This window comes from Moschus berezovskii, chromosome 11, assembly GCF_049115385.1.
Source record: "Moschus berezovskii isolate FMDL1 chromosome 11, NW_MosBer_1.0, whole genome shotgun sequence".
Taxonomy (NCBI): Eukaryota; Metazoa; Chordata; class Mammalia; order Artiodactyla; family Moschidae; genus Moschus; species Moschus berezovskii.
In genome coordinates, this window is record NC_142470.1 from 92,630,900 (window position 1) to 92,649,057 (window position 18,158).

The 18,158-nt window shown below is 39.1% G+C and overlaps 1 protein-coding gene across 16 annotated transcripts in view; it reads right to left on the bottom strand.

Moving 5' to 3' along the window:
• Positions 1 to 18,158, bottom strand: part of LTBP1 (latent transforming growth factor beta binding protein 1) — a 461,939-nt gene that overhangs the window by 106,665 nt on the left and 337,116 nt on the right. For all 16 annotated transcript variants that reach the window (XM_055400890.2, XM_055400894.2, XM_055400891.2 and 13 more), the window contains 2 exons: positions 9,032 to 9,154; positions 2,349 to 2,471 (listed from right to left, as the gene is read on the bottom strand). In XM_055400890.2, the coding sequence (XP_055256865.2) occupies positions 2,349 to 2,471; positions 9,032 to 9,154 (246 nt within the window). The remainder of the gene's footprint in view (positions 1 to 2,348; positions 2,472 to 9,031; positions 9,155 to 18,158) is intronic.

Below are 18,158 nucleotides of genomic sequence, written 5' to 3' on the forward strand. Positions count from 1 at the left end.
AATTGCTTTACAATATTGCATTGGTTTCTGCCATACATCAACATGAATCAGTCATGGTATACGTATGCCCCTCCCTCTTGAACACCCCTCCCACCTCTTCCGACCCCTCTAGGTTGTTGCAGAGCCCCAGTTTGAGTTCCCCGAGGCATACAGCAAATTCCCATTGGCTCTCTATTTTACATATGGTAACATATGTCTCCATGCTGCTCTCTCCATTCATCCCACTCTCTCCTTCCCCCATCCTCCCATGTCCATAAGTCTGTGCTCTTGTGCCTGCACCTCCACTGCTGCCCTGCAGATGGGTTCAGAAGTACCATCTTTCTAGATTTCATATATGCATCAGTATACGATATTTGTTTCTCTTTTTTTTCTCTTTATGACTTACTCCAATCTGCATAATAGATTCTAGGTTCATCCACCTCATTAGAACTGACTAAAATGTGTTCCTTTTACGGCTAAGTAATATTCCTGCAAGGAGATCCAACCAGTCCATTCTAAAGGAGATCAATCCTGGGTGTTCATTGGAAGGACTGATGCTAAAGCTGAAACTGCAATACTTTGGCCACCTCATGCGACGAGTTGCCTCACTGGAAAAGACTCTGATGCTGGGAAGGGTTGGGGGCGGGAGGAGAAGGGGATGACAGAGAATGAGATGGCTGGATGGCATCACCGACTCTGTGGACATGAGTTTGATTGAACTCCGGGAGTTGGTGACGGACAGGGAGGCCTGGCGTGCTGTGATTCATGGGGTTGCGGAGAGTCGGACATGACTGAGCAACTGAACTGAACTGAATATTCCACTGTGTATACGTACCACAGTTTCTTTATCCATTCACCTCTCAATGGACATCTAGGTTGCTTCCATGACCTAGCTATTGTAAATAGTGCTGCAATGAACAGTGGGGGTACATGTGTTGTTGTTGTTGTTGTTTTTTCCAATTTTGGTGTGACCCTATTGCTAACCTGATGAGTGATTCTCCCATGTCTGACTTATGTCTTGGAGTGACATCACAAGCTCTTCAAAAGAAAGGCCTGTGAACACGATAGCCTTATTATATTATGTGTGGACCTCTACTCTTACCACGCATTCATTTGTACAGTTCAGGATTCATAAAACAAAGAACTTTGAGAGGGACTAGAATTGAGAACAAATCACCTAATTAATCGGTGTATATGAGTGTGCTTATACGTGTGTGATAAGTCTTCACTGCTAAGTTAGGTAATGACTTTCTATGTTCTAGAAAGGGATAATAGAAGAAGGTTATGATACTATTGGTAGATCCCTTTATAGTATCATTATACCTTGTCTCTTTTATAACAGTACCTCAGGAGACTTTTCTACTCTTTAAATATCTTAAGTTTACATACAGACACGGATAGAAATTGTTTGCTTATAATAAAACAGCTGATTATGTACAGTGTGTATTCTGTTCTTAAATGACATTTCAAGAACTCTGGATATCTGTGCTTGTCACAGGCGATACCACAGTATCTTTAAACTCAGAAAACATATCCTCCTTACTGAGAAGTAAAGTACAGTTAACCCTTGAATAATGTAGAGGTTATGGATACTGACCACCACACAGTCAAATGTCCACATTTAACCTGACAGCTGGTCTTCTGTATCTGTTTCTGTATCTGAGGATTCAACCAACCACAGATGGTGTAATACACTATTTACAAAAAAATCTGCATATAAAATCTCATGAAGTTCAAACGTGTTGTTGAAGGGTCAGCTTGTAATTCTATATGAAGTTTAATGAAAAAAACTAACTTTTTAAAGTCTAAGGTCAACCCCAGCAAGGTCTAGAACCCTCACTGTTACCTGTAGGAACAGAGCACATTGCCCAACCTTTATTCCTGAGTACAAGGCAGACACTATTTCAATCTTCCTTAAAAGTCTTCTTTAGTGGATTTTTTTTTTAAAGGAAGGATTTTAAAAACTCAATGCACACAAAAACTAAATCATTAATATTCAACAATGTAATACCAGGCAGACATAATTCCCTTAAGTAAATGTTAATCCTATTGTGTGAAACTTTCGTATAGTTTTAATAGAATTGATTTTCTGCATGTAAGGAATTACACAGGGAGCAACCATTTTTCTTTCCAATAGTAATGCCAGCCACTGATCACTAATACTATATTTTTCAAATTCAGCCCTTTTCAATCCTGTTCCATTGATTTTCCTGACTTAAGTATAAGTCCCTTGCTTCCTGGCACAATAAAACAATCATCTGGGTAGTTTCTCAGGAACACACTCACATACTTGTTTTACTGAGTGCACATTTCTTTAAGGCAGGTGCCTTAAACTGAAATTACAGCAGTTCATGTTGCCACACACCTACCTTCACATTGGTCTTTTGCTGCTGACAGTTGATAGCCCTGCCCACAGGTACACCTGAAGGAGCCGTCGGTGTTTTTGCACTGCCCATTCATGCACATAGTCCCTTGCTGACATTCATCAATATCTGTAAACACAGTGACAATTGTTTTACATTAAGTCTTATATCTAAACACCCATTAGCTCAAGTTTGAGACCCTAATCCGAGCTACTGCCCTCTAAGCCTTCCATTTACAGGGTGGACTTCTATGGCATGACCCAAAACAACAGAAAATTTTCAATAAACATTAAAAAAAAAAGTTCTGCCCCCTATAATGCATTCTGGGGTTATTATTGCAAAAATAACAGTACTTCTGCTATGTGAGGCACTATACATTTTAACTTGAATCAGCCCACCGAAGTTCTTCTGATCAACCTCAGTGTGCTGGACTTTAGTAAAGAAATAATTACAAATAGATGATATATTTATGATGAAATAAAATTGCGTTCAGTACAACATCAAGCTCTTTGCTATGTCTCTCACACTCTGGATATAACACAAACATAATATGAAATATTTTACAATTGATAAAGAATCTCAAGCACAAAATAAAGGCTATGAAGCAGCTTGCAGACCTATGGAGTTTCAAGAAAGAAGGCAGAATTAAAGCTCTACCAAGAACTTTAGAAATAAAACCAGATGGAGGCAGTTGTGGAGGGAAATAGACACTTCTACTATATTAGAAGAAGTTGGAAAAGTATAAGGTCGAACAGTGTGTTAAAGGACACTGAGCTCATTTTCAAAGTAATAAGGAAAGCCAAGAGAAATGATCCTGTTTTGATGACAGATGTTGGAAAGTCAAAGAGAAAGTGATGAGTGAGGAGTTTTCAAAATACCTTGCGTAAACAAAAAGCTATTGACTGAGAAAGAACGTAATTCTTTATAAGTTTTCTAATCATGGAAATGAATTTACATAAATGAAGAAAAGACTGGACTCATCAGTAACTTGAACACTTGAGGTTGAAGCAGCACTTATTTTCTAAATGTTTTTGTTTGGACATGAGGTTGATCCAATTTAACCAGGTAACTCTGTCTTGTCTTGGCTATGCAGATACAGTCTCAGAATGTCCTGCTGAGTACCTACTCAGTTTGTGAGCATTTATGATGATTAAAATGTGGTAGTATTGAACTTCACCACCTGCACTACAGGTTTGTTGTGAGAATTACTGCAGAGAATGGATGAAAACACACCAGCCCTGTACTCAGAGTGGAAGAAAGAAGTCCTAATCTAAAAAGGAAACCAGGTCCCAAAGATTAATGTCCGACTATTGCTTCAAGTTTTTGCCAGGAGAACTCAACCAACTGCACAGTCCTTTCCCTTAAATATTACTGACAATTACCTGCTTCCTAAGCAAAGTTGCATTTAACCTCCAGTGAGGCATCATTAACCTTTTGAATTTTACCCTGATACAAGCAAGGTGAGTCAAGTTATCTCATGTAACCTGAAAAAGATCACATTGACTTAATGTATTCAGAGTTCAGGAATTTGTTTCTGCTTTAATTTCTTTTAGCAATAAGTTTACTAGAAACTTTTGTTTCACTTCTTGTGCAATCAATCCCTTCTATTTGTATATAATTTCTAGCTGTCAACCACTGACTACCAACACAGAAATTAGAATTTTTGTCTTGCGAATGATTCAACACCTTTCCAAAACTCTCAGTCTACTAGCTTTTCAAGTGTTCGTCAGCAAAGAGGAGCCCACATCATATTTTCTTTCAGCACATTCTTTAAAATACTTGAGACATCAGTTCAAGAATTTAAGACCAACAAAAGCTCATGTAGCTGGTTGGATCTCATGTAATGTCTGACATTTTTAGTGCTTTGGCCTCTTTCTGACTTTCTCAAAGAAGATGACAAACTAAGCATTCCCATGTGAAGATGTCTGCTGCAAGAACATACCCTCCATTCCAAGTACTGTCAGGATACACCAGACATCCTACATAAGTTACTCATTTATGTTGGGAAGACTGTCAGAAGCAATTCATTATAACTAATGATATACACATTTGGAATAACTCCAGGCAACTCTGTTATCTTGAATAAGGTGATCTCTGGGTCTTTAAAAGGACCAAGGGGAACAAAGGCAGCATAATTCTATGCATTCAAGAAAAAAAAAGCATCTTTTTCTTTATTGATTGAGAGATAAAATTTCTATACAAAAGAACACTTTCCAATAAAATAGGCATGTGAGACAAATGTCTTCTCTCTCGTGTGCCAAGGGATGAATAGAGAATATTATATTTCATAAAAGGTATTTTTCTTTGAAGGACTTTTTGCACATAAGTCCTGGTAGGAGTTAAAATAGACGCTATCTCTAGCTATTTATACATTTAGGACATATACCAGTAAAGTGTACAAAGAGATGCAGAAATACAAATACAAAAAGATACAAACAAGTAATGGATTGACACTGGCTTGGCTAAAAAGTTTGTTCAGGTTTTTCTGTAACATCTCAGGAAAATCCAAATGAACATGTTGGCCAATCCAATCCATCAGATAATGTATTAATATTTACAACCTGAATAGAGTTAGTGAGGCGAAGACACTGATAACAGTTAGAACCATCGACAGAGTGAAGCTGGCAGTTACTGCAGTGCTGGAAAACAGACCTATGTCCTGAGTAGAACCTGACATCTGTAAGTTGATGTCATTTGGGAAAGATTAGAAAATAAAGAGAAAGGATGTCATACAATTTATTATTGTGAAAAGGACGGACTTTGACTGGGGAGTAAGAAACACAGCTAGTGAGTACACAGGTTTCTCAAGCGGGTGATGGGGACCTTGCCTGATCTTATCCCAGGTTGTAATGGGAAGACATCAGGAAAATGAGAGTAGAAGGCAAGCTTAAATAGTAAGTGGAGATAACAACTCTTTCCCACCTCCAAGTTTTGATATGTGCTGCTTCCTCTGCCTACTAAGGTCCTCCCCTCTGCACTCAATATTTTAAGACCAAGTTCAAATAGCAACACCTCTGTAAAGCCTTCTTAGAAGCATGCAAGTAGAATTAGTCACACACTTCCTGGCTGCAACAGAACTTTGCACATGCCTATTATTTGGTGAATAACAACATCCACCACAGAATGTCAGGCTCTGCCTCTGCCTTACCCCATCACCCATGTATTACCTCCATATTTATCCAACATCTCGTTATCCTATTATCTCATGCAATCCTCACATCAGCCCTCCTAGGTGCCATTGCTGCTACCTTCCTGCAGATGAACGAGTGAGGTTGGGTGAAATGAGATTGCTCATCCATGCTCACACAGCTCCAGACTATCCAAACTAGAACATGATATACTGCCTTTAAAAACATCCAAAACCCAAACTCCAGACTTATTTGGATTTCACCAGTTTTTCCATTCAGGTCCCCTTTCTATTCCAGGATCCTATCCAGGGGACCTCATCACATTCAGGCATCTCATCTCCCAGTCCTTCCTTGTTCTAACAATATTAACTGCCTTGAGGATATGGACCAGAAGTCCACAGTATGTGCCCAATTGGACTTGCTTCCTGCTTTTCTCATGATTAAAACTGGAGTAAGAGGTTTTTGGAAGAACAGCACAAAGGTAAAGTATCCTGGTCCTGACATAATGTCAGGAACACATGACATCACTGATGACTTAACTCTCATCACTTAGTACTTTATGAACTCTAATTAGCTGTTGCAGGCATGCATCTCTTTCGATGAATAACACAGCTTTGAGAGATTACAGTCTCCTGGTAACATATGCAGTGCCTGGAATTCATTGGTTCCTTGATACACTTGACAGGAAGGATGCAGCAGCCCAGCACAGTGTCCCAGAGACTGGAAAATACAAGTGTTCCTAGGGAGTGATATCAATTGATGGTGTGAATTCTGGAGTGGGAAGAAGCACAAGCTGGAATCAAGATTGCTGGGAGAAATATCAATAGCCTCAGATATGCAGATGATACCACCATTATGGCAAATAGTGAAGAGGAACCAAAAAGCCTCTTGATGAAACTGAAAGAGGAGAGTGAAAAAGTTGGCTTGAAGCTCAACATTCAGAAAACTAAGATCATGGCATCTGGTTCCATCACTTCATGGGAGATAGATGGGGAAACAGTGGAAACAGTGTCAGACTTTATTTTTGGGGGCTCCAAAATCACTGCGGATGGTGATTGCAGCCATGAAATTAAAAGACGCTTACTCCTTGGAAGGAAAGTTATGACCAACCTAGATAGTATATTAAAAAGCAGAGACATTACTTTGCCAACAAAGGTCCGTCTAGTCAAGGCTATGGTTTTTTCAGTGGTCATGTATGGATGTGAGAGCTGGACTGTGAAGAAAGCTGATCGCCGAAGAATTGATGCTTTTGAACTGTGGTGTTGGAGAAGACTCTTGAAGAGTCCCTTGTACTGCAAGGAGATCCAACCCGTCCATCCTAAAGGAGATCAGTCCCGGGTGTTCACTGGAAGGACTGATGCTAAAGCTGAAACTCCAATACTTTGGCCACCTCATGCCAAGAGTTGACTCACTGGAAAAGACTCTGATGCTGGGAGGGATTGGGGGTGGGAGGAAAAGGGGACGACAGAGAATGAGATGGCTGGATGGCATCACCGACTCGATGGACATGAGTTTGAGTGAACTCCGGGAGTTGGTGATGGACAGGGAGGCCTGGCGTGCTGTGATTCAAGGGGTCGCAAAGAGTCGGACACGACTGAACAACCGAACTGAACTGAACTGAGGGAGACAGATTAGAGAGGAGCAGGCTCATCTGGGATGGCAATGCCAGGAGGAAGAAAGTGGTCATGAGTTATTCATTCAACATGTATTAACTCTGCAATTTCCCTCTACAGCGTCTAATTCCTGAATTTTAGAAATGGCATGATTTTGGGAAACCTGAGATTGTTTTTCCAAGGTTGTACAGTGGATCACTGGAAGAGCCAGGATTTAGGTCTGTAGTGAGTAAAAAGATGGGTGTGCCAGGCAGGATAATCATGGGTCAAAATAAGCACAGAATACTCTTAGGGCAGTTGTGACATCAATTTGGATGAGTCATGGATCAGAGAATGCAAACTGAAGAAAGTAGTGGTGACAAATGTGGAATATGAAGTGAGCACAGATTAGAAGCATTTCTATGAGTAAAATGAAACAGGCAGATCAAGAAGTGAAAGTAACATGACAGGATATGGCAATAAACCAGATACAATAATCAAACAAAGATTAATAATGGTGAATAATGGCTTCTAACACTGAGACCTTTAGTCACCATTAGCCCTGTGTATGAGGAAGTTTTTCTTCCATCAAACACCCAGAGTACCTTTCAAGGGATTCTCAAGTTTAACTTTTTCTGAGGCGATGCTTGGCTTAAGTAGTCAGAAGGCAAGCTGTGGATGTGGGAAAGGACCAGGAGAAAAAGGAGCTGCGCTTGCTTTCTATGCTCTCCTGGGAGTGGCTACTACTCTGCTGTATGAAAGGAACAAGGCACCAAAAATTCAAATGTCTATGAACTCCCTACTGCCAGTGGAAGGTGCTTCAGTTCCTACAGGTCTATAGTAGGGTATCTGTCTACTGCTTCCCTACCACAGTGATAAATTAATTACCACCCTAGATCCTTCACTCTCATTGAGACAGCAAAGAAAAGAAAAAGGTTTACTTATTTCCTCTTCCTTCCTTTGAAAGAGCATTCTTTTAAATATAAAAGTGACGGAAGACAGCAGAAAGGAAACAAATTAACCAGAGAGAAGATGAAAACTTCTTAAAATTACTTTAAAAATTAGAGAAACCATGGGCAAATTACACTAATATTCCAGAGCAAAGTGTGTATGTTAAATATATACATTTACATATATATGTATCTTATACATAAAGTGCTCATATACACTGACTTAAAAACTTGACTAATGGTAAAACATATTAACAAATATTCAAAAGAGGAAATACAAATGCTTAACAAACACATGATTAAGTATGTAATAAGTGTTCACACATTTTAAAGTTAGAAAGTAGTGTTCTATTGAAACAGTTAAACAGAGTACCTTGCCCAATTATTCCACCTTTACAAAATCTGAAGAATAGAATGAAATTGCAAAAACATCAATACACTGGAATATTACACTGCCTTTAAAACTAACGTCTGAAATGAATTATTAATGCAATGAAAGATGCTCATGATATACTATTAAATAACAAAAAGCAAGACTGAAAACTGGACACAGTACATAATCTTAATGATACAAAACATCCTTAAGATATGAATATCCACAAATGAGGCTGAGAGATTTAACTGTTTTACCTTTCTGCATTTGCTACATTTCTATAGCAAATGCATTTTTAATAGCAATGTTATTGAAATAAAAAATCATATAATTTATCTATTTAAAGTGTACAATTCAATAGTTTTCAGTATATTCACAGAGTTGTAGAACTGTTTTTACAACTAGAAAAAACTAAGTAGATCTGTGGTTTATAGATGTTCTCAAAAAATTCACTGTTTTTCTCTATGTAAATAGATAGGAATTTAACCACCATGAGGATTCACTTTCAGAGGCCAACCAACATGTGCTCTAGGAAGCTCAGTTAAATAAATGACAAGTAGTATGGTTTCCTTTCTTAAGGCTAGTTACGCTAACATGTTTTTAAGTGTAGTTCAAATAAAATGAGAAATCTGATCACAGTATTTACCTTTGCAGTGCTTGTGGTCTGGAGTTGGGCTGTAGCCCTTATGGCATGAACACATGTAGGATCCTTCAAGGTTGGAGCAAGTACCATTTGTGCAGATCTTTGGTTCCAGGCATTCATCCACATCTTAAAGAATGTGGCATAATGGAAAAGAGGGGGAGAAAAAAAGAAATAAAACATGAATAAATTTGAATGTGGTTAGAAATGGAAACAGTGGGTCTTCAAAAGAGGGGCAGATTCTTTAAGATAAGCTTTCAAATGAGCTCTTTAGGAGGAAAAGAAGCTCTGGTATGAGGCACATGTATAATGGTTTCGTGGCTTTATTTACTTTCTGCAAAATAACTCTAAAAAGGAACTAAACATGCTCTATGAATAAATTCAGTGGAAGGCTTATTATGGAAGAGAGGGAGGAAGAGAGGATAGCTGTAGAGCAGCATCCCCTCAAGATGAAATATTCCAAACAATCATAGATGTGTGGAGGTCTAGTTAGGGAACTGATGAATTGCAGTAGAATGTGAGGGGTTACTAAAGCAAGATACATGACTCATGACTCTAGGAAACCATGGGAAAATCTGTAACAGGTGAAAAAAAAATCTTTCCAAAATTCTAAGATGGCATTGAATCTGATTTAAAAAAAAGGGGGACAAACAAAATAAGACTACTAGGTAGTCTGAAGGTAGAATATAGGCAGAAGAGGCAGATAAAACAATAGTAGCTAATGTTTATCAAGCACTTACCGTCTAAAGTCACTGAAGGCTTTACATATATTCTCTCACTAGATCCCTGGAGAAGGAAATGGTAACCCACTCCAGTATTCTTGCCTGGAGAATCCCATGGACGGAGAAGCCTGGTAGGCTACAGTCCATGGGGTCGCATAGAGTCGGACACGACTGAGCGATGGAACGGAACGGAATGCTAACAAAATCCATACGGGCTAACTGTTCACAGAGGAAGGACCTGAGATTTAGAGAAGTTCAAAGCTTGACCAAGGCCACATAGTTAGAAATTGATGGCTCAGATTTGAATCCAGTCAGCCTAACTCCAAAGACCATCTTTTAAACCTGACTATAAGGTTCTGTCATAGGCAAAGTTAAATCTAGAGACGGAAACAGTTGAAGAGAAAGTATGACTTTGTTTTTTGCTAACACAGCATTGTATCAATAATCATTATCTAATCATTCACTGATCTCATTCAACAAACATTCATTAAGCTCCTACTAGAATACTGTTAATTCGAAAGGAAAAATCTGAGTTCTATGCCCCATCTGAATGCCCCAGGGTAAGTCCACTGTATATTGTATTAAGAAGGCATATAATGAGCATAAACAACCAAAAATTTAAAGAAAAACTTTAACTACAAAAAGTACCCAAAATATACAAAGCACCACAATTTATGCTTAATTTTACAATGGCCTGGAGAAAGGAACAGCAACTTACTCCAGCATTCTTGCCTGGAGAATTCCATCAGTAGAAGAGCCTGGGAGGCTACAGTCCATGGGGTCACAGAGAGTCAGACACAACTGAGTAACTAACACTTTACAATGGTCTATAACTTAATCAAGGTCTTTTATACATAAAGCAGAAAACAGTAGAGAGGGAAAGGCTCCTGATTATATCCATTTCATTTCACGATGCTCACCACAAAAGCAATACAGCTTTCCACTTCAGTATTAACAGAGAATCATGAACATATTAACAGAGACCTAGTTTTAGGTCAGCAACCATTCATTTGCATTGTAATTCATTAAAAGTAAATCTCATTATGGAATTCAGAAATATAGTATTATCAATAATTATCATTAATCAAATAATGCACAGGGACATCTTGTGTGTGCACCATGTGCATACTGAAAACAGCCAAGTAACTGACACTGCCTAGGTATTCACTGCACAATACCACTAATTATGGTAAAGTGACCCTAATTCCATGACAAACGGAAATAGCACTTTCAAACTGACCCATTATCCATCCTTTCTTTGGTTGTGGGAGTCCACTCTCGTAAACACTGAAAGCAAACTACTTGAAAGAAGCAGCCAAAGGTTGGAGCCAAAATAAATAAAGGGACAGAATGAGCTTAGATACTAGGCATGGCATTTCCAATAGCAATGTGAAAATGTCATGTCTAGGATCTGTTTTGGTTTCACAAATGTTAAGTTGAAAATTGTATGAACTGCTATCTTTAATCATACATGCACCAGAGACTGCAGAATATGAGAGTAAAATTAATTTCTAAGACCACGTTGTCTCTTGAAGCAAATTAACAGGCGTTGCAGGTTACCATTCATGAGATACTTAAATAAATTCTATTTTGTCAGGCTACTACCATGATTAATAATGCTTTGAAATATCGAGGAGAGCCTGATGTGTTTATTTCCCTCTTTACTTACCACAGTTGTAACTGCATGGAACCAGAATCCTGTATATAGAATAGTTTGAATAGTCTGAATTGAATAAGTACAGAAGCTTAGTGGCACTTATGTTCTTAAGGAAACAAATGTGATATAGTAAAATATCATTAAAAATTATTTGATTTCAAAAGGCAGATACCTACAGCTATAAAATAAGTCAGTCATGGGAATGTAATGTTCAGCATGGTGGCCACAGTTAACAACACTGAATTGCATACTTGAAAGCTTCCAAAAGAATACAGTTGAAGAACATGGGTTTGAATTACATGAGTCCACTTACACATGGCCTTTTTTTTTTTCAGCAGAAAATACTACAGTACTACACAATCTGCAGTTGGGAGCAACCATGGATGCAGAAGGTGAACTATAAGTTACATGCAGATTTTCAGCCACACAGAGGGTTGGTGCCCCTAATGCCCACACTGTTCAAGGGTCAGCTGTGGGTCTTAAAAGTCCTCATCACAAGAAAGAAAAAAAGTGAAACTATGTATGGTGATGGATATTAACTACAGTTATGGTGATCACTTTGCAATGTATACAAATAGTGACTCATTTTGTGCACCTGACATATAATACTCTCTCTCAATTATACCTCAGTCTTAAATAAAGAATATATAGAAGGAAGGTGTCTAGAATGGAGCCTCATTTGGTGGATGCAAAAGAAATGGAATAAACTCAGTTTTGGATCTTTAGCCAGACCTCTCTCCTTCACTGCTCATCCCCACACTTTGTTGGTTAGTCTACTGGGACATCTCCATTTGATGTCACTCAGGCACCTCTGAGTCCTCAGGGCCAAAACATCTTTCTTTTGCCTTCTCTCTGTGCTGTCTCCCAGGTCAATATAGGTTACCCCTATCCATTTAAACACACAAATCAGAAACTTGGGAGTCATCCTTTCTAGATTCCTTCCTCTCTTTCTTTCCCCACATTCAATTTACAAAGTCACATAAATTCTACTACCCAAATCTCTCTCAAATACATCCAACTTCATTTTTGCCACTCCCATTTTCGAATGGGTGACTGGCATCGTCTTTTATCTATGTAAAGTCTTGCCCTACCAAATCCATTATCCAGCCTGCAGCCAGAGCAATCTTTCTAAAACACAAATCTGGCCAATGATGTTGTTCCTCTACTTTAAAAACTTTCAATAGTTTCCAGTGTTCATCAATTTAGTCAAGGATACAAACTTGTGGGGCCCTGAGTGGTACCAATAGAAGGTCAGGTTCCCATAGTTCCTACCTCTAACCCTCGAGAGAAACAATGCCATGGAAACAAGGTGGTCATATCCACCCTATTATCTGTCACCGATCATCCACCTCTTACCCCGCATCAGAGGAAGATGGTTGTATCTTTGTTTTCTATATTGGAGCTCAAAACTCATTCTAACATTACAGTCCTATAGAAGAGCCATATCACCAACTTCTTACACAAATACATGATGAGTTCAAAAAGGAAACTGTCCATAGAAAACTGGGTTACAAATTCAAAAAACCAATTTACCAATGGGACTTGGTAATCTGGTACTTGCCATTCAATAAATTAATTAAACCTCCCACAGCAAGGAAGATCCCAGGAGTTATGAATCCACCTCACTATACTATCATCCACTCTGAATTGATCCTTCTTGTCTACAATACCTTCATATGTCTCTCACAAATGCCTGCTGAAAACTAGATATTCCATGAATACAGGATTTCCTGATCTCCTTTCCTAATAACCCTATCAGAAGAGGCAGTCAGGACAGTCTGGCATAATTTGTGTCCTCAGTGAACCCTGGCTAATTCTTATGATCATCACATCCTTTGAAAAATGTTTCACTTCATCATTGAAATCCTGCAGTCTACAGTTCTTTGTCAAGATCAACATGAAGTTCAATGGTCATTAGTTCCTGAACTCCACCTTCTTTCTTCTTTGGGGGAAATGAGGACATTAATCTCTCTCTGGCTTCCTGGCAACTTTCCATTCTCCACAGTTTCACAAAGATGATTCCCAGCTGGACGGCAATCCCACCTGCAAATTCTCTCATGCCTCGAGAGGCAGTTCATCTGGGTCAGGAAGCCTTTTGAAATTTCCCTTTCTAGTACCCTGGGAACACACCAGTCTGCCTGAAGCCCCTCCCTGGTGGGCAGGACCTGTACGGTGCTGAGAACATCCAGGGGCCACCTTCCTGCAGGTCAGCCCATGGCGGTGCGGCCCCCTTTCACTCCACCTATCAGTTCCTTGAGGTTGGTCAGAACTGGGTCCAGGGCAAGAGTTTACCTGCATTGCTTCATTTACTTTCAATGCGTAAAGGAGAGACTTTCTTCAAAGATTGACAAGGTGAACCAGTCATTTTTCTGAGACCATTCAGCCTCATTTAATTCCTTAATGATCAAGAGACTTCCATGAGTGAGCACCATTTGATACTGGATGAAAAGTCTTATTCTATCACCACAATTACATGAAAATACAGGATTACTCCCAAGGCAAACATTACTTCAATTATTCCTCAACTATTCTTCACACATCATCTTGATGTGAGAACACATTTGACAGAAAAGCAAGCATGGTGAAAATGAAAGACCCTGGTTAGGCCAGTGCAATCACATCCCCCCTTCACTTGCACTTGAGGTATATAGTAAGTCCTTAGGACTCACCCTTTGCAAATTCTGACCAAATTTGTCAATGAAAATATATTGTCTGCTCCTCAAAGACTCATCACTGCTTTTTTGGAACTGGAAAACAGCCAATGCTGTGTACATGCCAGATGAAGATCCAAAGATCTCAGAAAATCAGTCCACTAATCTCAGCAAATCACTGGCTTCCTACATCAGCTTTACAAAAGATCATTTTGTTTTCCAGCAAAACTCATCTGGGCTACCTTGGACAAGTCTGCCATCTCAGACTCTTGAGCCAAAACTATTGCTGCCTGCAAGGGACGATTCCAGTTCACATGGATTCTTCCTGTGGACTTTAATTTTCCTAACTATCTTAATCATATTGCATTGTCCTCTGATTTCCTTGGGTGTACATGAGAGGTATATGAGCTACTACATAAAACAATACTAGCTTTGAGGCTAAAAGATGGGGGATCATGTCCCAGCTCTGCCATTTATTACCTATGATGGGGAGCTATCCCATTAACCTATCTGAGAATCAATTTCTGAACCACAGGTAACTGTAAATTATTAACATTTACAGTTATTACAATATACATAAATTATAACAACATATACAGAAATTATTACAATAACTAGGATTCCCACACAGGCATATTTCCCACCTTCAAAAGTAGTTTTGGGGGTTTTCTGTTGAGACATAACTGACATTAAAACAAGTTAAGCACCAAGGATATAATGGGCAACATAGGGAAATATAGCCATTATTTCATAAAACCTTTAAATGGAGGATCTTTAAAAATACTAAATCATTATGTTGTCATATGAAACTAATATAATACTGTGAATCAACTATGAAGTGACGTCAAAGTGAAGTCAAATTCACTCAGTCGTGTCCAACTCTTTGCAACCCCATGGACTATGGAGTCTGTAGAATTCTCCAGGCCAGAATACTAAAGTGGGTAGCCTTTCCCTTCTCCAGCGGATCTTTCCAACCCAGGTCTCCTTCATTGCAGGTGAATTCCTTACCAGTTGAGCCACAAGGGAAACTGTGAATCAACTACACTTCAATAAAAGACAATACTGTGCAACCTTAAGAGATGATTTGACATACCTATCTCAAAATTATTAACATTTACTGGAGTTTTACTAACACTTCTATCATGTCACACAATTATCATTTCTTTCCTGAAGAAGACAATTAAGTTCTAGTCTTTAGCAACTTTGAGATTTCTAATTCAGTACTGCTGATTATAATCACTAAGCTGTGCATTCCATTTCCAGGGCTTACCTACTAGTTGCAAGTCTGTACCCTTTAATAACATCTCCCCAACTCCTCTACCCTCATGTCCTTATAACCACCATCCTGCCTGGTTATGTTTTGCTTCTTTACAACTTCACATCGTCTCTGGCATCTAACAGACCTTGTAGGCAGTGTGTGCGCTGTGGTCAGTCATGTCCCAACTCTTTGTGACCCTATGGACTATAGCCTGCTAGGCTCCTCTATCCATGGGATTTTCCAGGCAAGGGGAGTGGGCTGCCATTTCCTTCTCCAGGGGATCTTCCTGACCCAGGAATTGAACCCACATCATATGCATTGGCAGGCAGGCTCCTTATCACTGAGCCACTTGGGAAGCCCATATGAAGGCAGGCGCTCTACTAAACTGTTTATTGACTGATTAGAAGATTCATTTAGCACATAATGATTCAGGGATAAGACTGATCCTTGCACATTATCTACAAAAGGTAGACCTTGAGCTCAGTTGCCATCTGATATAAGAATAAATGTAGGACTAAAGTCGTCAACTTGATTTAAGTCTATGAATATTCATATATTCCATAAAGGTTAACAGTGAATCTTAAAATCTGAAAAGAAATCCTATGATGAAAAGAACTCCTAAAACAAGGAGCTCTCCATATCTATCCTGCAAGTCTTCTGTACCTGGTTTTAGTTAAGATTGCAGCTAGCCAGGTGTCAAGTGGTTTGAATGATATGAAGTTCTTCAAATGCTGAAGACCTACTACATTTACGAAACTCAAATGGAAGTCATAAAGTCATCATCAACTTAATTATGGCCAACAAAGAAGCATTACTTTGATTAAAATCTCAGAAATTTGTGTTCCCGGGTCACAGATGGTTTGTCACAAACTCAACTATAAAGCAAGGTAATAAACTCAAAAAAGGCTAGCTGACACATCTACCAGGTGATAGATACTGTATTTTGTGAAGGTGAGCAAAGAAAATAAAGCCAAAGAAAGATGTCAGTACTGTAGAAGTGGAAACATTTGTTAGGAATGATCAATCTCCCTGCGGAGAAACCTTGTGATTCTCAACAAGTATATTTCAGCAAAACAAAATGTTCAGAAGTTGAAAGAAAACTAAGATGAATTAAATGTATAGAGTTAGAAACTCTATGAGATGAGCTTAAAGAAAGCCAAAGAAAATTATCCACAGAACTCTGACATATAATTTACTTTAACAGATATCAGTTATTATTCCATTCCCTCTCTTTCAGGACAATGGAAATAAAACAGAGGTAACAAGGCTGGGGAAGAAGAATGATAACATTTCTTGTGTTGGTCATTCAGTCGTGTCCAATTCTTTGTGACCCCAAAGAGTGTAGCCTGCCAGGCTCCTCTGTTCATGGAATTCTCCAGGTAAGAATACAGCTGGAGTGGATAGCCATTCCCTTGTCCAAGGGATCTTCCCAACCCAAGGACTGAACCCAGGTCTCCCATATTGCAGGCAGATTCTTTACCATCTGAGGCACCAGGGAAGCCCCATATTACATTTAATTCTGATAATAAACCCTATGAAGAAAGGGTTTACAGATAAGCTTCAGAAAGGTCATACAGCCCAAATCTGCTCAAATTCAGGGAAACGTGATTTACATATCAGAGTTACTGAATATACCTTTAAACAATTAAATGTTAAAAAGATTTCCTTTGGGAGATGGCTCTAGTCAGGTTTGAATCAGGCTATTTTAACTTTCCTGAGACAAGTGAAACATGTAAATTGAGGACTTGACACATTGGCTTCTTTCAAGAAAGATTCTGATTGAAAGCAGCCAGAGAGAACTGGCCAGAACTCAAGGTGATGAAATAATTCTAAGAGGTGGGGATCGCATGGGCAACAGCTCCAGGCTAAATGTGAGGTCCAATGAATACAGTGCTAAATGATGAAAGTGGCTCTCAAGAGAGCACGGAAATCCACAACTTGAAAGAAGCAGCTTCATTAACAGAGGAGCCAACAAAGGTTGCCAAAAAAGCACTGAGGGACAGATATTCTGAAACTGCACAATAAACTATTGAGAAGGAAAGATCATATGCCCTGAACTAAACATAGTAGGTGTTGCCTGGGGGTTCATGCCAGGAAAAAGGATGAACCCTCAGACAACACCTGCTAACATTTTACCTGTTTCTGCACCAAACAATTCCTGCTCTAATTCATAAATCAAGGAGCAGCATCAAACAGTAAGATCCAGTATACATGGCATGAATACAAAAAGGCCATTAATGGTTTCAGTAAGTTCACCATTTAGTTAGCAAAAGCAGGAAAAAGTGTAACTGGCATTAAATCCCTGTAGAATAGAAGGGTCAAAATGATCAGGAAATGGCAACCCACTCCAGTGTTCTTGCCTGGAGAATCCCAGGGACGGGGGAGCCTGGTGGGCTGCCGTCTATGGGGTCGCACAGAGTTGGACATGACTGAAGTGACTTAGCAGCATGTTCTCATACATTAAAAATTGAAGGAAAAAGTCTCATCAATGTACCCTAAGGTGTCTGTACTAAAAGGATAGAGGAAGCCTCAAACTAGTCACATTTAACAGTCAGACAAGAACAGTTGAACAGCAAGGAACACTTGGTAAATCATTTATCATTCGATGCTTTCCCTGACCTCCACAGAAGGTTGCTTGGTCAAGTTACACACTTGACCAAGTGTGTAACTTGGGGTGAGTAACACGGTGACCTAATAGCTTTGCTTATGATTCTGCTAATCTGGTTGGCAAAGTGAAATTGCTGCTAAATGAGGTGCTTTGTTTCTGTCATTCAACTGGAGCAGCGTGGTCACGATCAGATTGATTGCACACATCTAGGTGTAAGAACTCATATATTATTATTCC